At 38.1% G+C, this 21,483-nt stretch overlaps 1 protein-coding gene across 1 annotated transcript; it reads right to left on the bottom strand.

Moving 5' to 3' along the window:
* Nucleotides 1-566: 566 nt before the first annotated feature.
* On the bottom strand, nt 567-5,691 carry LOC117340424. The gene is made up of 2 exons (XM_033902186.1): nt 1,083-5,691; nt 567-778 (listed from the first exon to the last, which is right to left on the bottom strand). The coding sequence occupies exons 1-2, from the start codon at nt 5,689-5,691 to the stop codon at nt 567-569; spliced, it is 4,821 nt and encodes a 1,606-aa protein (XP_033758077.1).
* Nucleotides 5,692-21,483: the final 15,792 nt, after the last annotated feature.

Raw genomic sequence — 21,483 nt, 5'->3', positions numbered from 1 at the left:
AATCAAATGACCGAACATTCTGGGCACTTAATGCAATGTACACAAGTACATTTGACAAGTTAAACTGTAGGACATAAGTAAAAGTACAGAGTTCATGCTAGGAATCAATCTTCCGCGTAATGGTAAGCATGATTGCGCGCGAGTCACTAACGCGACACGAGGCCATGATATTGTAAAAACGTTCCTGTCATCAACAAGTAAACATGGCCTATATGTATATATAGTCGCGAGGGCCCAAATCCACACACGGTAATTGACCACTTGTACTCACGTATAGGGTGGCAAACTCTCCAGTCCCGTGTTAGACATGCGGATCACAATATAATATATATTCCTGAGAAGGTTCTCCATGGCCGATGAATCTCAGCACAGCAAAAACAAGATTCTCTATGGCAGACGAATCCCAATACAGCAGTAGACTCTATTATCCAAATCAACTGGCCAGCCTCACGCTCTCACTGGTTAGCTTACAGCGCCATAATATGACTGGATTACAGTTAAGTTGAAGTTAACCCATCACTGTTGAACACATATACAACAGTAAAACCTCAATACGGTTCATATTGTCACACAAACACCTCTTCCAACTCCTGTCTCGCCATGCGAACGCTCAGCATCTCCAGGAATCGCCGCGCGTTTTTCTTACAGCACTTTTCCCGTGATTTTCCCATAAGTCCATGTATACTGATGCGGAGCACGGATTGAAAGAAAGATACACACACGTCCAATGCGGAGCGCGGATTCATACACTTATCGGAAACACATTGTAGACTTATATCTAGTACACAATTTACACTACATCATTTATGAAGTACAAATATAAATAATAGAATTTTGTTTTATACTCTCCATGTATTTCTAGTATACATAACACTTCCCCCCTTAAAACAAAGTTTGAATTGTATGAAAACTTTGCAAGTATAAACTATACATAGTAATATCAATAATCAGTACATTATAACAAGCAAAAATCAAAGTAGTATATATATATATGATACCTCAACATCTAATGAATCTATATATAAACATACTGTGTAATATATATTACATTATTCAGAAACATAGAAGGTATATTCAAATACCTGCTCTAGACAGAGCATCTGCAACTTTGTTGTTTATTCCCTTAACATGTTTTACATCCAGGTTGAACTCTTGCAGGGTTAAAGCCCATCTTAAAAGTCTTTGATTTTTATACTTCACCCTTTGGAGGAATGTAAGTGGATTATGATCAGTTAAGATAGTGATCGGACAAGCAGATCCACCTACATAGAATTCAAAATGTTGTACTGCTAGAACCAATCCTAAGCACTCCTTTTCTACCGTAGAATAGTTTCTCTGGTGCTTATTAAGTTTCTTTGAAAAGTAACTAACAGGGTGGTCAAAATCATCAACATTTTGTGTCAAAGCAGCTCCAACACCTATATCGCAAGCGTCTACAACAATAGTAAAGGGCTTTTCAAAATCAGGAGCTACTAACACTGGTTTGTTGGTAAGTATAGCCTTTATCTTCTCAAAGGAAACTTGACATTCTGCATTCCACTTAAACTTCACATTCTTTTGAAGTAGATTGGTCAATGGATAAGCCACAGTAGAAAAATTTGGACAAAAATTCCTATAAAATCCTGCCATGCCTAAAAATCTCATAACTTCTTTTCTGTTACTGGGAATTGGAAATTTATCAATAGCTTCAACCTTGGCCTGTACAGGTTTTACTTGACCTAGACCTACAGTATGACCTAGATATTGAACTGTCGCACAACAAAGCTCACTCTTGACCAAATTGATTGTCAGATTTGCCTCACTCATTCTTTCCATGAACGCACTCACTTGTTTCACATGTTGCTCCCAAGTGTCACTATAAATAACTACATCATCTATATAACACTCTGTACCCTCAAGGTTAGCTATCATCTTGTTCATTAGCCTCTGAAAAGTGGCAGGGGCATTTCTCATGCCAAAGGGCATGACCTTATATTGATACAGACCGGTCGGAGTTACGAATGCGGAGACATTCTTTGCTCGCTCCGTTAAAGGGACCTGCCAGTAGCCTTTAAGAAGGTCAAATTTTGTAACATATTTTGCACTACCAACTTTGTCAATACAATCTTGCAACCTCTTCATAGGAAAAGAGTCAGTTTTAGTAACCGCATTAACTTTACGAAAGTCAGTACAAAACCGGAATGACTTATCAGGTTTAGGAACTAGCAAACACGGAGAACTCCATTCACTTTGGCTAGGTTCGATTATATCGTTATCCAACATGTACTGAATTTCATCACTCATTATCTTAGCCTTAACTGGGTTAAGCCTATATGGATGTTGCTTGATCGGAGTTGCCTCCCCTACATCAACATCATGAAACAATACTGTAGTCTTATTAGGGACATCTGGGAACAGGTGTATGGTCTCATTAATTAAACCTTTCATCTCTTCTCTCTGACCAACTGTCAGGTGTTCTAACTTTGTATCCAAGTTTGAGAGAACATCAGAGTTCCTAAGTCTAACTGAACAATCCCTATCATCAGGTTCTATATCCTGATCATCAATACTGTTCTCCACTACTTCTGGGTTTACTATAGCACAAGGAACACTTTTGGTATTCATGGGGTCATCTCGACCAACATACTTCTTTAACATATTGATATGACATAGCTGTTTAGTTTTCCTACGCCCTGGAGTTTTAACAACATAATCCAGCTCTCCTACTCTACATTCTACTTCATAAGGTCCGTGATAACGAGCCTGTAGGGAGTGCCCTGGCACCGGTAACAGAACTAATACCATTTCTCCAGGTTCAAATACTCGACTCCGAGCATTTTTGTCATACCAAGTTTTCATTTTCCTCTGACTAGCCTTTAAATTTGTACTAGCTATTTCCCTAGCCCTGACCAGTTTTTGTTTAAAATTGGTGACATACTCTAGAAGGTTGGTATCGGTGCTTTCTTCCAACCATTTTTCTTTCAGAAGTTTCAAAGGTCCACGGACTTTACGACCAAATACAAGTTCAAATGGACTATAGCCCAGGGATTCCTGAACCGATTCACGAGCCGAAAACAATAGCATGTGAATGCCAGTGTCCCAGTCTTTTTCATACTCCAAACAGTAGGTGCGTATCATATTTTTAAGAGTTTGGTGAAAACGTTCAAGTGCCCCTTGGGACTCTGGGTGGTACGCACTGGATTTGAACTGTTGGATACCTAACTGATACATCACCTGCTGAAAAACAGTAGACATGAAATTTGAGCCCTGATCAGACTGTATAGATCTGGGCAAACCAACTAATGTAAAGAATTTTGTCAATGCTGACACTATAGTGGTAGCCTTTATATTCCTTAAAGGAATGGCTTCTGGGAACCTTGTCGATGCACACATCACAGTTAATAGGTATTCATTTCCTGACCTAGTTTTAGGTAGGGGACCTACACAATCTATAATAACTTGCGAAAAAGGTTCATCGCAGGCTGGTATGGGTTGGAGAGGGGCACAGGGTATCTTTTGGTTTGGTTTTCCCACAACCTGACAGATATGACAAGATCTACAGTACTGAGCTACATCACTTTTCATCTTAGGCCAGAAAAAATGGGTCAAAACTCTATTATAAGTTTTGGTGACACCCAAATGCCCAGCCATAGGGCTGTCGTGACCTATTGACATTACCTGCTCCCTATATACCTTTGGTACCACAATCTGATACACCACCTCCCACTCATCCTCCACACCTACATCTGGAGGTCTCCATTTCCTCATCAATACACCATCCTTTTCAAAATAACAAACAGGAACTTTGTCTCTTTCTTCCCCAGATAATGATTTATCTCTAAGGGATAATAATTCTGGATCCCTATTTTGCTCATAAATCAGGTGCTCCCGACTAAGCACGTCCTTGTTTAAACTACCATGCTCTTCTAGTTTGGAACTTTTACCATTACATGTTTCCTTACTATGAGTAGGACTGGATTCAGCAACAGAAGTTTCATCTTCATTTTCTAACATTTTAGCACTCATTGCCCTAGTACAGATTCCTGTTGGTTGGACGAATACATTTTCTGTACATTCACTAACAGGTTGGTTAGTTACTATAGGGTTAACAATAACTTTATCACCTGCTAAATCATTACCAAGGAGTAATGATACTCCTTCCATTGGAAGAGTAGGCAACACGCCCACTTGAACAAGCCCGGACACCAAGTCTGATTCAAGGTAAACCTGGTGAAGCGGGGCGGGTATAAATCCTGACCCAACGCCTTGGACCAGTACGTCAGCGCCCATATAAGTTTTCTCCGAAACAGGCAAAGCGCTTTCTAAAAACAGAGATTGACAAGACCCTGTGTCTCTAAGGATTGTAATAGGAATCCTGTTGTTATCTTCACCTTCAGGGGAAACATATCCCTGAGATAGAAAGGGTTTCATCTTGTCCATAACAGACTTAGATTTAGTAGGACAGTGTTTGTCCAGGCTCATGGTTTTAGCTGTTTTCCTTTTTGGGATTACAGCGGTACACGCGTTAGGCTGTACACCTTTAGCCTTTCTCTCTTCCTTTTTCTTCAATGACCAACAGTCAGACATTATATGACCTTTCTTTTTACAATATGCGCATGTCATTACCCTTACAGGACTCTCAGTACTTTGATGTACATTGTTAGTCTGATTTACAGACTTGTCAACTTGACCTGACTTAGTAGATTTATTGATAGAACTAGCTGTAACATGGGAAGCTTGACTACTAACTGGAGTATTGTAATTAACCTTAGCACTTAGCTTATGGGTTAATGAATAATCATCAGCCATAATGGCTGCCTGATTCAAAGTGTCCACCTTGTGCTCATCTAAATGACTTTTGACATCATTATGCACACACTTTTTAAATTCCTCCATTAACACAAGTTCCCTAAGTTTTTCAATATCATGACCAATATCTTTTGATCGAAGCCATCTATCAAACATCTGCGTCTTCTCGCGTGCAAACTCTACATGTGTCTGATCAGCTTGTTTTCTAGCATTTCTAAATTTCTGTCTATATGCTTCAGGCACAAGCTCATATGCCTTTAAAATGCGCTCTTTAACATAGTCATAATCCCCACTAAGCTCTACAGGCATTACAGAGAAAATTTCTCTTGCTTTACCAAGTAAAACACTTTGTAACAAGATTGTCCATACATCCTTAGGCCATTTTAAACTACAGGCAACTTTTTCAAAGTGCAAGAAATATTTGTCGATTTCCTTTTCTTGAAATTTAGGTACAAGTCTAATGTTCTTAGTCGCGTCGAACTGACTCGAACCAAAACTCTGAGAGGGAATGGGCTGGGTTCTAACACTAGCGAGATCTAATTCCTTCATTTTAATCTGATGATCTCTCTCCTCACGCTCCATTTGACATTTCAACTCAAATTCTCTTTTGTCTTTCTCCATTCTCATCTCCTCACACTTGAACTGGTACTCAAGCTCTAAAGACCTTACCTTGTAAGCTTCCATTACCTTACCCACAGGGTCAGCCATAGCATCTGTGAAGGTTTCTTCAAAAATCCCACTATCGACAAAATATTTAACTACAACTTCTTTAATTTTCTGTTTTTTCATAGAAGATTGAACCTCAAGGTTTAAGTGGCCAGCAAGCAAGAACAAATCATCTTTCTTTAATAATGCTAAATTGTCCAATGTTGGACTCTGCATGAATTCTTCTGCATTAAACATGGTTGAAAGTGATTGGTTTTACACAGAAATTCCACTAACAAAAAATATACATATTATCTATATATGCATAATATATAAACATAAACGGTATCCCGGACGAGCCCCCATTTTCCTGTTACGGCCGGAAACTGCCAGTTAGTGAAAGGGTAAATTTACGTACAACTTAGAGGCACTACATAGAGTACACACACGTGTAAACCAATCAGATCAAAGGCTGATAACACATTCAACAATGTTTAATTTACAAAATACATTTCAACATATACATATACATACATATAGTATAATACCTATATATTATATGTAAGAATCAAATGACCGAACATTCTGGGCACTTAATGCAATGTACACAAGTACATTTGACAAGTTAAACTGTAGGACATAAGTAAAAGTACAGAGTTCATGCTAGGAATCAATCTTCCGCGTAATGGTAAGCATGATTGCGCGCGAGTCACTAACGCGACACGAGGCCATGATATTGTAAAAACGTTCCTGTCATCAACAAGTAAACATGGCCTATATGTATATATAGTCGCGAGGGCCCAAATCCACACACGGTAATTGACCACTTGTACTCACGTATAGGGTGGCAAACTCTCCAGTCCCGTGTTAGACATGCGGATCACAATATAATATATATTCCTGAGAAGGTTCTCCATGGCCGATGAATCTCAGCACAGCAAAAACAAGATTCTCTATGGCAGACGAATCCCGATACAGCAGTAGACTCTATTATCCAAATCAACTGGCCAGCCTCACGCTCTCACTGGTTAGCTTACAGCGCCATAATATGACTGGATTACAGTTAAGTTGAAGTTAACCCATCACTGTTGAACACATATACAACAGTAAAACCTCAATACGGTTCATATTGTCACACAAACACCTCTTCCAACTCCTGTCTCGCCATGCGAACGCTCAGCATCTCCAGGAATCGCCGCGCGTTTTTCTTACAGCACTTTTCCCGTGATTTTCCCATAAGTCCATGTATACTGATGCGGAGCACGGATTGAAAGAAAGATACACACACGTCCAATGCGGAGCGCGGATTCATACACTTATCGGAAACACATTGTAGACTTATATCTAGTACACAATTTACACTACATCATTTATGAAGTACAAATATAAATAATAGAATTTTGTTTTATACTCTCCATGTATTTCTAGTATACATAACACAAGTGTTGTCGAACAACATAGGTTTCAAAGTTAATGTATATTGTTTAAACAAACGAAATAATTACATAATAATAAAATAAAGCAAATAAATCTTGCCCTAAAATCGTTTCAACTTACAGATAAATTGTTGGACAGAGTCAGAAATAGTTAAGTTATATTGATCTGGAATATCAGGATTTCCATATAGCAGCAGATTTAAATTATTCCCAGGTGGAAGATTAGTAAAACATTGTAGTCTTAATTGTTCGAAGTTAGGACAAAAGAGAAGAAAGTGTTAAGTAGTTTCATCAGAACGGTTACAAGAACACATGGGACTTTCAGTTAAGTTACGTAAAAATAAGTGGCTTTTAAGGGAACTACACGTGGTGAATTTGGCCAAATCTACTTTTGCAGTAATAGTAATAGGAATGGAACAAGATTACTGTGATTATAGTTGACATACACAGACTTCTTAAGGTTAGTAAGTGATGGGTTATGATTACGTCGTCCGGAAGAGCGTTCCGTAAGTCAACAGAGGAAGGTAGAAAAGAGTCTTTATAGAGTTTAGTACGACATCTTATTTGACAGAATGTATTTGCGTTTCTAGTATCGTGAGAGTGAATTTCAGAATGACGAGCGGGGAGTATGTTAGTTAAATAGGAGGGACACTGACCATGAACAATCTTATGAAGTTGTGTTATTTTATGTTTTCGTCTTCTTTCAATAAGAGGGTCCCAACCAGTTTCTAAATATAATCTCTCATGGCTAGTTAATTTAGTAGCCCCAGTTACAATCCTGGCTGCTTCGAGTTAAATATTTTCTAACAGATGGCTTTGGCCTGTCGTTATATTGTCCCATACCACGTCCCCATATTCTAACAAAGGTCGGATAAAAGTAAAGTAAATAGTTTGAAGTGTTTTTCTGTCAAAGGAAAATTTCGGTTTCCTTAAAATGCCTAATTTTTTTTAAGCTTTGTTTATTATATATTGAACATGATCAGTCCACCCTCCATTAGACGAGATAAAGACACACGTTTAAAACTGGATTTTAGGGGTTTTGAAATGTTAAGAGTGCCGTACACGGGACAATGATATCTAATAGGCTGATCGAGGAAATTTTCACCGACATGACACATGTTTACCAAAAATGGATCACTTGCGCAAATTATATCGAACAGGGAGGAAGACGATTCAGTGAAGAAAGTAGGACTGGCAACGCTTTGGGTAAGATTTAAAGTAGATAGTAAATTACGTAGGTGTAGACAGTGGTTAGTATCACTTAGTAAATTTTCATTGAAGTCACCAGTTACAATTATATTAGAGATTCCGGTACTGAAAGCGAGATCTATAGAATGGGCAATGTGATCCCAGGAAAATAGGCATCGGGGGGCCTATAGAAAGTCCCATATAAAATGGAACTTCCAGAAATATTTAGCTGCAACCATACACACTCGACTGAGGTTAACTCTAGGTCGGATCGACGTTCAGAGGAAATTTCATTGCTTACATATACTGACACTCCTCCTCCTTGCCTATTGGGTCTGCAGTAACAAAAAGGGGATGCAAAACCAGGAAAGTCTAAAACTCGTCAGGACTAAGCCACGTTTCGGTAAAGGACAGGATAGTTATATTATGTTATTCATTGAAAAGAATATCAAGTTTTTGTTTCAAACTTTGGACATTTAGGTGCACAAAAGAATAATTGGCGTCATTAAATAAAGTTGTAAAATTAGAAGAGCATGATGAAACCGAGGGAAGATCTGATTCAGACTCACTTGGCCCAAGGGTTACTCTCAACATCACCAGAGAGAAGGAGCAAAAGTCTAATTATTAACAAAGTGATACATATCGTAGTAGAGAGAGATACAACACTCTTAACTTCATTAGGTACATTCAAACCAGTAAAATGTATTTGTAACTTAATCGGAGTAAGTAAGACATTCACCAATAGCGGTAATACATGTAGTACAAATAGCACAAATAAGATGTCTACAAGCATAGCTCCAGACATACATGCGTGGTTGCAAAATACAGAATAACAACGATTGTAAAAATGGCCTATCCGGATACAATACAAACTAGGGCAAATCGGCATTTAAGTTACAGAGGATAATCTTTGGAGAAACATGAGAAATCATCCGGATAGGGTACATAATGAACCATTTCGTACTAAGACCAACAGAGATTTGAGTAGGAAAGTATAATGCAGTGTAGTATTTGAGGAAGAGTATATTTATAAAAGGGTGAAAGTTGTGAAGGGAAGGGGTCGTGCAAAAAATGAAAAGTAAAGTAGTCAAAAGGTTGGAGAGCATGATGAACAGTAGATGGATCAGGAGGATAGAAAAATCAACTTGGCATGAGAAAATGGAGGAGTACGCTAGGAGAATATATATATATCCATACATACATAAGTCTAGAATAAGGACATATAGAGCAGTATAATTAAAAACGTGATGCTTACCTCAATATAATAAGGTTTAAAAAGATATAGATTCACACAAAAGAAAAGACGTGTCAAGACAGTTAATTTCTACCCCAAAAGAGATCCGCGAAACAGGACATCTAAAGGAGCGTTGACAGAAAATGAAGCCAAGAGACCCGAACAGGAGGGATCGGCAATAGCAATTAATGTACAGAGCAGTGTCGCGGCAGGGCATAGGTAAAATGAAAGAAAAAAAAATCGAGCTGTTTCGCAGATCTCCCCTGAGATAGGGGAGATCTGCGAAACAGCTCTATTTTTTTTCTATTAGAAAGAGGTCGATCTCAGAACAAAACAGTACATGGTAGAATACAAATAATCAACTTTGACTCGTGTATTGTTGCAGGATATACAACGAGGACGAGGATATTTTGCAATTTTAATTAATAACCCAGACCTGCGGCCTTCGTTATTAATTTAATTGCAAAATATCCTCGTCCTCGTTGTATATCCTGCAACAATACACGAATCATCGTTAATTATTTCTTAAGTAATCGAGATCCTTATGGTTTTACTTCTTATTCGTGTATCACAAGTCATATCTTCACTGAAAACAGGACTTTAAAAGATGTATTCACAAGTCTGAGTGGGCTAGTATACCGCTAAACAATACCAGGTGTGAAAGTACCGTCCACCAGCTCGTCACACCTCTCACTACACCCAATTATGTGTATATTGGGTTTGTATGTGGCTGGGGAGGGGTAGGGGATACATGTGAGATTGTATGAATGGTGAGTATGGGCATAATCTGATTGAAGTTATGTGTAATTAAGTTTCCATCAAACACACTAATTACATCTAATTTCAAATAGATTGAATGGGCGAGAGGCGTATGGTGAAAGTTGTGTGCCAGGTAGATACTTGTGCTGTTATGTTTGCCTTTGTATATAATGTATCATGTCTTGTGATAAGTTGTAAAACTTAAGGAAATAAAGAATCTGAAACCACAGGTGTCTGTGATTTATGGTGTTCTAATCGGTACGCGCCGATAATTGCTTGTGAGTCTCGGCAATATTCTTTTACAGGTTGTACGTAAATTGAGCTTGAATTGTATTAACAATTGCGTTTATACTATAGGGAATACATTTTCATGTTGTTGAAATCAAACACATTTTTTTGGAATTCAGTGAGTTTCGTTTTCCTTACAAGCGAAAAAAAATCGTAAGTCAAAGGTTTGTCTACAGAATAATTAACCTAAGTTGCCTCGTTCATATGTAACAGTGTCATTATTTAATGACATTTGGGTATTCATTTAGATTTATCTATTTTTTGTACTACTGTGTATTTACAGGCTCCGTATTTATCATATGTATATGTGTACGCAGTTGTACTGTATGCTATTTATATATATACATGTAAACCTGTTTGACAGGTCAGAGGTCAGAGCTATTTTTACGTAAGATTGACCATGGGTCAGTACGCACCCGCGCTTTTGGGAGCTTTGTCACTCCCGTGCAAGTCTTCAATAGTGTTGGACGTGTACACGTAGGCTTCCGTCATGTACAGAGTGCTCCTAGGGTAATAAGAAATCCTAAATTGTAAGTACTTTGATAATAGTTATGGCCTTTACATTATCTATATTTCTTGTTATACCATTTGCAGTTGATTGATTGATTGATGGGGCTTAACGTCTCTGTTCCGGTTATAACCGAGCCTAGGACACTACCATTTGCAGTTGTAAATCATTTACTTTATAACGTAATTTAAACTGGTTAATCACTGGGGTCGATGTTTTTTAAAATTTGCCTTTCCCGCCATTTTGTGCTTATTGTATTCTTTGACAAAATGGTTTAATGTAATTTGATGTTCTCTTTTGCATCATATCAGTTATATTGAATATTCTTGTAAACGTCCAGCGTCGGTACATTTTTGGTAATTGTAATTATTTTCTTAGTTGTAGCGTAATATTGCACTGTAGACGGTTTGCCAGGTACGGGTTGTCTCCCTGGAGTAAAACCCTCTTCGTTTATGAAGAGGTAGGTTTCTTGTGTGATTCTCTATGGTGCATATAATTGTTGTCAAAACATTATTAATGTACATGTATATTTTTAACTATGATATCTGTCAGAAACTGTATAATGCATTTGGAAATTAGATAGACATAAGCGTTAGGCTCAGATGATTTAATTTGTGTAATGATAACGCCTGTGTTATTCAGTGTAATTGAATAGCAGTATTTATATAGTGAAGCGTAAAGTATGTAGCTGGTAGCAGGTGCGTTAACCTGTTGCGTTAGTGTGTATGGATGATTCCATTGGAATGCATTAGCTACATGTACTGTTGATTGTTTTAGTAAATTATGTTATTTGTTGTTTTAGGGTTTTTCTACAACCGCTATTAATAAATGGTTAAGCGGACCTTGCGTTGGAGTTGTTACTACAAATAACCCTAGAAAATACACGGTTACATTTGGCGCACATGTATGTGTGATCTACACAACACCCCTTCGCTGGAGGAGTCCAGGGTCCTCCTAAAGACATGAATGGACCTGAATCTGGACCTGAATGGGTTTTAAAGGTGTTTATTGATTATAAATGTGTTATTTCTCAGTGTTTTATTCAAGAATGGGTGTTATTACATGGCGAAACATCATTTTCATTTGAAAAAAAACAAATCATAATGATGTTTTTTAAAGCTCGATAAATGAGTCGCTAATCGAACGACAAACACGGCGGACCTGAATGGAATCGAGTGGACCTGAATTGGATTTTAGCTGTATTATAGCTAAGTTTGTATAATATTTTTTGTGAATAATGCAGGAAGAGATGCTACTTCATAGTAAAATACTATTTCTGTACAAAAAAACCATAATGATGTATTTTACAGCTCTATAAATAGGTCACTAATCGAACCGACAAACATGGCGGACCTGAATGGGATCGAGTGGACCTGAACGGGATTTTAGCTGTATTATAAAAAAAATGTAGAACTCTTGGCCATTTGAAATGTTTCCAGACTCAACGACGAGGACGTGGTTCTACAATGAGTCCATATAATTTTATTATAGAACATATTTTGAGTACCGATCAAGTGACAAGAAAATATATGTGAATATGTGTTTCAATCAGTGTAATGAAAAGATGAGACTCTCAGAATTAATTGATTTTATTTCTAAATTACACAATTAAATAGTATATATCCTATAAAGTTATGTGAACTAGCCACAAGGGTGTGGACTACATGTATGTCCAAAGGTACGCAGAGCAGTCCCCATAATTGCACTCTTGCAGTCTAGCCCTAATAACATAAAACATATTATACAAAAGCACTAGTAAACATCTAAATAAATATCTAAAAAAAACACCACTAATTAATGATTTACATCCGAGCATTTATACGCACAAGGCGGGCTGCAGATGAAAACCTATTGAATATTTAAAGCACTAATGAATATCTATCAACTGAAAAAACCACTAATGATTTACATCCGAGCATTTATACGCACAAGACGGGCTGCAGATGAAAACCTATTGAATATTTAAACCACTAATGAATATCTATCAACTGAAAAAAAAACACTAATGATTTACATCCGAGCATTTATACGCACAAGGCGGGCTGCAGATGAAAACCTATTGAATATTTAAAGCACTAATGAACACCTATCAACTGTAATATTAAACTCATTTTGTACCTAACCTAACAGTGCTGAGCACAAAACCAGGTATCACCTGTAGATATATGTGTACACTGTTTATGTTTCCAAACATTGCAGATGTTTTTCCCCTTGCTCCATTCACAGCCTACCATATCTTCCCAGCAATCAGGTTTGCCACAAGAGCAGTTGAATTCTACCTTGACAGTTTTGATTTTAGAATTACTGCAAACCTTACTTTGAATTTTAGGGAATGGTTTGAATGATCTATTTTCTAAACAGCTAATCAAATGAGGACGGAGATACTGGGGAAAGAACTCAATTTTCTTAGAACCAGTGAACTTATTAAAACATAACTCTACCAAAAATGCTATAGCAAATAAACCACAATCAAAACTGTTTTTCTGTTGCTGAACATCAGGAATTTTGACTAATAAATTATTACCTTTTTCATATATAGATGACAACTGGATCTGAGGAGAATCTGAAAGTGGAACTGAGTTTTGTAAACTGTCAAGAACATAAACTGCATTTTCTGATGTCTGAACAGATGTTACCCAGTGATCTTTACCATTGTGGTGTATTTGCCCAGAAGGAAAAGATGTTGATTTAAACAAAGAACTGTTTTTCCATGATCCATTTTCATGTTTTGTTGGAGCTAATAGAGTATCCTGAAATCCATTTACTAGTATTGTTGGAAACTGATTAGATAGAATTGAATTTACACTTGACATAATGTCCGAACACAACCATCCATTGTTTTCTATCTTTGACTTATGCATATATTTTAGATTTCCTGTCCATGTTCTCTTACTTTTTGACATACCATACTTCCTTTTTTAAACTGGCAAACAGTGATTTGAAGCTTCTGGTGTAATAGTTTTGATACTATCAATTTCACTAAATTGCAGTTTTTTCTTGGATTTAGGAGTTACTGGTGCACATACTGTTTCACTTATATCTTGCTGAGGTGTATTTGGATTTGAATTACTATCTAATTTTGCAGCTTTGGAATCTGGAGCAGGGATTACCTCTTTATCAACATCTAACACTCTTGGACGTTTTCTTCCTGATTTTTTGTCTGATTTCTTATGAGAGTTTTTTCTTAGCTGTTTCAAATTTACAATCTTTTTTCTATCTGAAAATGTCTGACCTATTGAAAGCTTAGCTGATATAATATGATAACAATTTGAAGTTGCTGGACAATGTTCCCTTGGAAATAAAGTAATAGCATATTTCCTATCATCTCTACCATCAACTAAAAATGTCCACCACCATGTTGACGATCACAAATCTTCGCTTCACCTACACTGGTATCTTTGTCTGACATATCACTACTACTGGGAGTATCAACATCAGATACAGTACGTACATCTTTGTCTGACCTATCACTACTACTGGGGGTATCAACATCAGATACAGTACATACATCTTTGTCTGACCTATCACTACTCCTGGGAGTATCAATATCAGATACAGTACATACGTCTTTACCTACACTAGTATCTTTGCCTGACCTATCACTCTGCTTGCTTTTCATAAACTGTCCAGATACATATCTAACACAACTTAGAATTGATTTAAAAACTGTCTTAACACCTGACATGCTGAAATGAACACCATACCTACCTAAAAGTGACCTGTCTAGACAACCATTTGTCATGAAATAGCCATGCCCTATAAAATGTAGCTGATCAATAAGTGCTGAAACAGCAGAAAGTCCCTGATTAACTGACATAGCCTCTTCATTGATTGACCTAATATAGGAATCTTTTACAAGCATGTTGCTGAATTTATTGTCACCTCTTGGTGGTGTTGCTGAAATCACTATATGTATTGTTGGATTGATTTTCCAGACATTTTCTACAAGATTTTGGTACTTTGAAAGAACTTCTTCATCAGTTTCCCTTTTAGCCAATTCATCATAACCCAAGTGGAGGACCAAAATTTTGTAATTTGTTACCAAGTTCTTCAACTGATTCCAAGCGTTTTGAAATTTTAATCCACTTTTAGAAATAACATGTATGTCACATTCATTTCAATTTTCAACATGTTGGTAAAAATACCTAATCTGAGAATTGCCAAACACTAAGGTGGCCATCATGAAAAAAAAGCTAACAACACTATTAGCACTACACAATTACTTGGTAAAATTATCTGTTGAAAATATAGGAAAAATATCTAGTCTAACAATAAGTATTAAAAATGATGAATTATTATATACAAGATTAACAGTAAAGCACTAGTAAAGCAGAGACTATGAGTGGCTATGTCTGCAGTGAAACTATACACAGTTTATATACAAACTACAGGGCTGCTGTATTGAGTGATATACCCAAGCTGACACTAATTGACTATAATGAGGTGACAATATACAGGATCACCTGAACACCTATCCAGCTGACTAGTGTTTATAGAACCATTCACAACACTGGGCAAAGGTATTTGTTGTTTCAAGGATATATACCTTTACCGGTGCAGTGTGTGTCTTAATATTATTCAAATAATTAAAGGTAATGACTTAACACTGTTCACCTATACACTCAGTCCTATCATGTTGAACAATTTGTGAACATTGTTTTTCATTATGAATGAGAGTGGTCAAATAATGTGTTAATTTTTTAATTGATATTTTCCTAACCAGTTACATCTCATTTATAATTTATGAACATACCATGTACTCCTTATAGGGGAAGATATATATTTAGGATGCTAATTAAAGATTGTTTTTCTAGCATTTTTTTCTTAGAAACATATTTATTCTAACATTAATCCTTTGCAAGGATCTTACTTCACTTATGTGTATCTTCATACAAATATATAAAAATATAAGTGAGGTAAAATCCTTGCAAAGGATAAATGTAAGAATAAATATATATGGTTTCTAAGAATAGATGTTTATTAAATAACATACTAAAATCCATAATATATTTGTAAATAAGCAGTTGCATTATATCTTCAGACGCTTTACATATTTTCCATTTAATTTTGCGTTTAAAATATATATTTATACATATACGTATATATCCGTTTTATTGTGTGGTTCATTTTGTATTTTAAGGGTTACTTCCCTTGATCCAATTCAGGTCCGCTGTGTTTTATCGAGCATTAAAATACATCATTACATTTTTAAAACATAAGTTATATTTTCCTATGTAGTAACATCACTTCTTTTATTGAAAACATGAATATTACAAAAAAAAAAAAATTCAAACAGCTAAATTCCCGTTTAGGTCCACCCGAGCCAATTCAGGTCCTACGACGTATTTGTCGGTTCGATTAAAATACATCATTATGATTTTTTTTTGTACAGAAATAGTATTTTACTATGAAGTAACATCTCTTTCTGCATTATGCACAAAAAATATTAAACAAACTTAGCTATAATTCAGCTAAAATCCCGTTCAGGTCCACTCGATCACATTCGGGTCCGCCGTGTTTGTCGGTTCGATTACCGACCCATTTATCGAGCTGTAAAATACATCATTATGATTTTTTTTTGTACAGAAATAGTATTTTACTATGAAGTAACATCTCTTCCTGCATTATGCACAAAACATATTATACAAACTTAGCTATAATACAGCTAAAATCCCGTTCAGGTCCACTCGATCCCATTCAGGTCCGCCGTGTTTGTCGTTCGATTAGCGACTCATTTATCGAGCTTTAAAAAACATCATTCTAATTTGTTTTTTCAAATGAAAATGGTGTTTCGCCATGTAATAACACCCATTCCTACATAAAACACTGATAAAGAACACATTTATAATCAATAAACACCTTTAAAACCCATTCAGGTCCAGATTTAGGTCCTTTCAGGTCCATTCATGTGTTTAGGAGGACCCAGGAGTCAATGTTAACGGAAGTCTACTGACACAAGACTGTGGACTGTGATGATGTTTCAACGGCATGGTGTTTGTTTTCGTAGCTGCTTGAACTTTGCAGTGCAGTGATAAATCCTACTGACTTGAACATGAGGTATTCTATGTTATGATGAACTTTATATCTTCTCATATGTGTTGATTATATTTGGCGATTTGCTTGTCTGTTCCACATTTCCTGTGAATTACCTCGCCATGGATGCTGTGTCCAGTGACATTTGTTTACAGTATTTGAGGCACGGGGCCAGTGTCATGATGTTAGCCTTAGCCTACGTGTAGAGACATTTCATATTTGCTTTAGTCATTGTAGTACATTTATGCTGATTGTGGTATAAGATCTCATCATACAACCTGTGAATATTGTGTTGATAATTAACCACATTTAAAACTATTTGAAAAAGTATACGTATTTCACTGTATTTATTTTGAATCTTGTCAACATATTCTAATCAGTAATTGCAATTTATTCATCTGTATACATATACATGTATTCATGATATGATACATTGAACTTGCGGTTTCCATGTGTATTACCATCTGATATACACTTTGTATTGTGGTGATTCTTTACCGATATTATTGTTTCATACTTATCACTGCAATTTATTTGAATTTTGTGATTTTTGCTGATGTACAGTACTATTTTTTGAATTATTATACAAATATTATATAACCAGTATCACATTTGACCATGGCAACGGGGGAAGATAAACTCAATTTACCGAAGCAACAGCCAGTTTCCAAAGATCCATTTAGAGCCATGGCTGAGATGTTTCATAAGATGTCTACCAAGGAGGGCAAGGCAGGTAGTGAGAACTTACAGATGTTACAGAAGCAGATGATCGATTTTTTGAGAGCTACCAAGGGTTTACCTGAGGCAAGTGGTGATGTTAAGACAGAGGCCAGTGATCAGTCAGAGGATAGTGCACATGCTGGAGATGCTGTTCCATTACAGGTCAACTCATCTGTTTCGGATACCCGTTTTTATAAATTACCTACATTTTCTGGTGAGCATGGTAAAGGGGAATCATCATTTGAACTTTGGCGATATGATGTCCAGTGTCTAATAGATGCGAGGAAGAATGATGAGGTTATTCGTCAGTCCATCAGAAGATCTCTGGGTGGTCCTGCAGCTGAAACTGTTATGAGGTTGGGGTCATCTGCAACGTCTTCCCAGATATTGGCAAAGCTGCATAGTTTGTATGGTATTGTCGACTTACAGGAGACACTGTTGGAAGATTTTTACTCGGCACATCAGTCTTCAGAGGAGTCTGTGACAGACTGGGCTTGTCGTCTTGAAGGGTTGTTGACTCGTGCTGACTCGTCTTTGTCGTCGTTGAACAGGAATAAGAGGCTTCACAACAAGTTTTGGTCTGGGCTTCGACAAGATTTGCGGGAAGTATCCGGGCACAAGGCTGACGCTATAGAAGATCTTGAAGAACTTTGTATTGCTGTGAGGTACATAGAAAGATCACGACATAGTAAAGATCGGGTCAAGGTCAAGCCAACCACAGCAAAATCAGCAACCTCAGCACCAGCTCAAGAAGATGAGGCTACCGGTCTGAAGACAATGGTAAATCAGCTCACTGCAGCTATTAAGAGTTTAGAGAAGAAATTTCAGGAGGGGCCGCCCAGTAATGCTGGATACAGACCCAGAGGTCAAGGTCATACTTCTTGAGGACGAGGTCGAAGTTACGGAGCCGGCAACCAGTCTAAGCCTAATGTAAAATGTTGGCGATGAAATCAGTGGGAGCACATTAAAGTCAACTGCAAGACGGTGTTGCCAGATGATTTAAACGAGAAGCCACCTACCCCGAAGGACCAACGGTAGGTGAGAGAAGTACAGGTCTTTCACCTATGGCAAGGTCATTACGGACAACTGAGTTAGTCGGTAGCACTAATGAGGTAACCATACAGGTGGAGGGAATTGATGTTGATGCACTCCTCGATACAGGGGCCACTATTTCTACTGTTAACGAGTCGTTTAGACGGGATTATTTACACCATTTACCGACCAGACAGCTTGATACCATTTTGAAGGTGGAGTGTGCTGATGGCCAGCCGCTGCCATATAGCAGATATGTGGAAGCTAGCGTTAGGTTTCATGGGTTAGGAGGGAGCAGGGATCTTAGTTGTTTATTCCTCATTGTTCCAGACAGCGAGTATAACACCCGTGTACCTGTTCTCTTGGGAACTAATGCTCTCACACCACTTATGGAGGATTGTCAGAAGGAGTTGGGAGTCAGGTATGCCCAGCATGGGAATTTTGGAACTCAATGGTTTTTAGCTTTCCGGTGTTTGTCCATGAGGGATCGGGAGTTAGCTAGGAATGGTAATGTTATTGCTTTGGTCAAGAATGCAGCCACAGAGGGGCAGATCTTGAAGCCTAACGCTACTGTTACAATACAGGGAGTTATTGACCAGAAGGTTCCCTACCCTGTTACCTGCGGAGTTTTACAGAGTTCCAAGAGGTCCACATTGGCAGGAGACATTGATATTACACCTTCTATCATCTCTTGTAATACCAGTAGCAACGATTTTATAGATGTACAGCTGTCTAACGTTACTACCCACACATTTGTAATTCCTCCTGGGGCTGCACTGTGTGCGATTCAGCCTGTGATAGTTCAGGAGTTGCCGGTTACTGAGGAGAGAGCCCTGCCCAAATTTATGGAGAAAATAGACTTTACCGAGTCTGTTGTTGGTGGTGAGGAGCTTCAAATGGGAATCAACCTGATCAGGGAGTATGAGGATATCTTTTCTCACGGTGATGAGGATCTTGGCTGTACCAATCTTGTGGAGCATAAGATTGAGTTGCTTGATGATCGACCTTTTAAACAGCGGCATAGGAAGGTTCCTCCATCGATGTATGAGGAAGTACGGACACACCTGCAGCAACTGTTGTCGGCGGGAGTTATTAGGCACAGCCACAGTCCGTTTGCAAGTAATATTGTCCTTGTTAGAAAGAAAGATGGATCTTTACGTATGTGCGTGGATTTCAGACAACTCAACCGAGGTACCATCAGGGATTCCTACGCACTTCCAAGGATCGATGATATCTTGGAGAGTTTGTCAGGATCCAAGTATTTTACCAAACTTGATTTAAAGTCGGGTTACCATCAGATTATGATCGCTGAGGAGCACAAGGAGCGAACAGCATTTACAGTGGGTCCGTTAGGTTTTTACGAGTTTAACCGAATGCCGTTCGGATTGACCAACGCACCAGCCACCTTTCAGCGACTCATGGAACAGTGTATGGGTGATCTTAACTTGACTATTTGTTTAGTCTATATCGACGACTTGATAGTATTCGCAGACTCATAAGATGAACATTTGGATCGTCTCAGAAGAGTATTTTAGCGTCTTCGCGAGAGTTGCTTGAAATTATCTCCCAAGAAATGTGACTTCTTCAGAGATAAGGTGATTTATGTAGGCCATGTTGTTCGGCGAGTGGGATCGAGGCTGACCCTGCCAAGATAAAGAAGGTTCGTGATTGGCCGACACCTTGTAACTCAGATGAGCTGAGGCAGTTTTTGGGATTTTAGTCAGATCGCCCGTCCACTGAATGATTTACTATCACCTACCCGTAGAAAGAGGTCCAAGAGCCCGCTACCATCCAGTGCCATCAAGTGGTCATTGGATACGGAACAGGAAGAGGCATTTAGACGACTGAAGGATGTACTTTGCAGTCCAGTGGTACTTGGATATCCAGACAACAGTTTGCCTTTTGAGTTGCATACTGATGCTTCGGGAAATGGATTGGGTGCAGTGTTATACCAACATCAAGATGGACAGCTTAGACCCATACATTACGCCAGCCGGGGAACCAGTAAGTCGGAACGCCACTACCCCGCTCATAAGCTGGAATTTTTGGCACTCAAGTGGGCCATCACAGAGAAGTTCCACGATTACTTGTATGGGAGTACCTTTACTGTTTACACTGACAACAATCCCTTGACTTATATTTTGACGAAGGCTAAGCTTGATGCTACATGACATAGATGGCTGTCAGCATTGTCTACATACCATTTTGACATCAAGTATCAACCTGGAAAGGGGAATGTAGCTGCAGATGCTTTATCCAGATTACCAGTTTCATCGGACAGCAAAGATGATCAGCTAGATACCCACACAGAGGAAATATCCATAGACGGTGTGCAGGCTGTCTGTAAGGGAATGGTATTTGCTGAAGATCCCTTGGTGGAGAGTGTTTGTATGTCAGCTGATGCTGCAGATGTACTGGACCAAGATGTTCAGGATATACAGGCAATGACACCTCACACGTGGAGACAGCTACAGTCTAAGGACCCTCTCATTGGGCAGATACTACCTTTTGTCCGTCGCCAAGAACGTCAAAGTAAGAAGGCGGTTCCCAAGAATCCTGAGTGGGCTACTATTGTTAGGGTTTGGGACAGTTTGAAGCTGAAACGTGGAGTATTGTATCGATGCTTGCAGCAAGGAGATTCGACAATAGACCAACTTTTCATTCCACGTTCTATGAAAGACAGGGTTTTGACATGCTTACATGATGATGTCGGCCATCCTGGACGCGACCGGACATTGTCCTTGTTAAGAGATAATTTTTTCTGGCCGTGTTTGTCTAAGGATGTAGATGCTTGGATAAAGAAGTGTCCGCAGTGTGAGTTGCGCAAAACCCCTACCACACAGCGGGTACCA

The sequence above is a fragment of the Pecten maximus genome, chromosome 13 (assembly GCF_902652985.1).
Source record: "Pecten maximus chromosome 13, xPecMax1.1, whole genome shotgun sequence".
NCBI classification, from domain to species: Eukaryota; Metazoa; Mollusca; class Bivalvia; order Pectinida; family Pectinidae; genus Pecten; species Pecten maximus.
The sequence above is the reverse complement of the archived record's forward strand: the minus strand, read 5'-3'. Positions and strand labels throughout refer to the sequence as shown.

Coding starts and splice junctions, on each gene's coding strand:
- LOC117340424 (XM_033902186.1), bottom strand. CDS start 5,691: ATGTTTAATGCAGAAGAATTCATGCAGAGTCCAACATTGGACAATTTA. Junction 779..1,082: donor AGATGCTCTGTCTAGAGCAG/GTATTTGAATAT, acceptor ATTGTGTACTAG/ATATAAGTCTACAATGTGTT.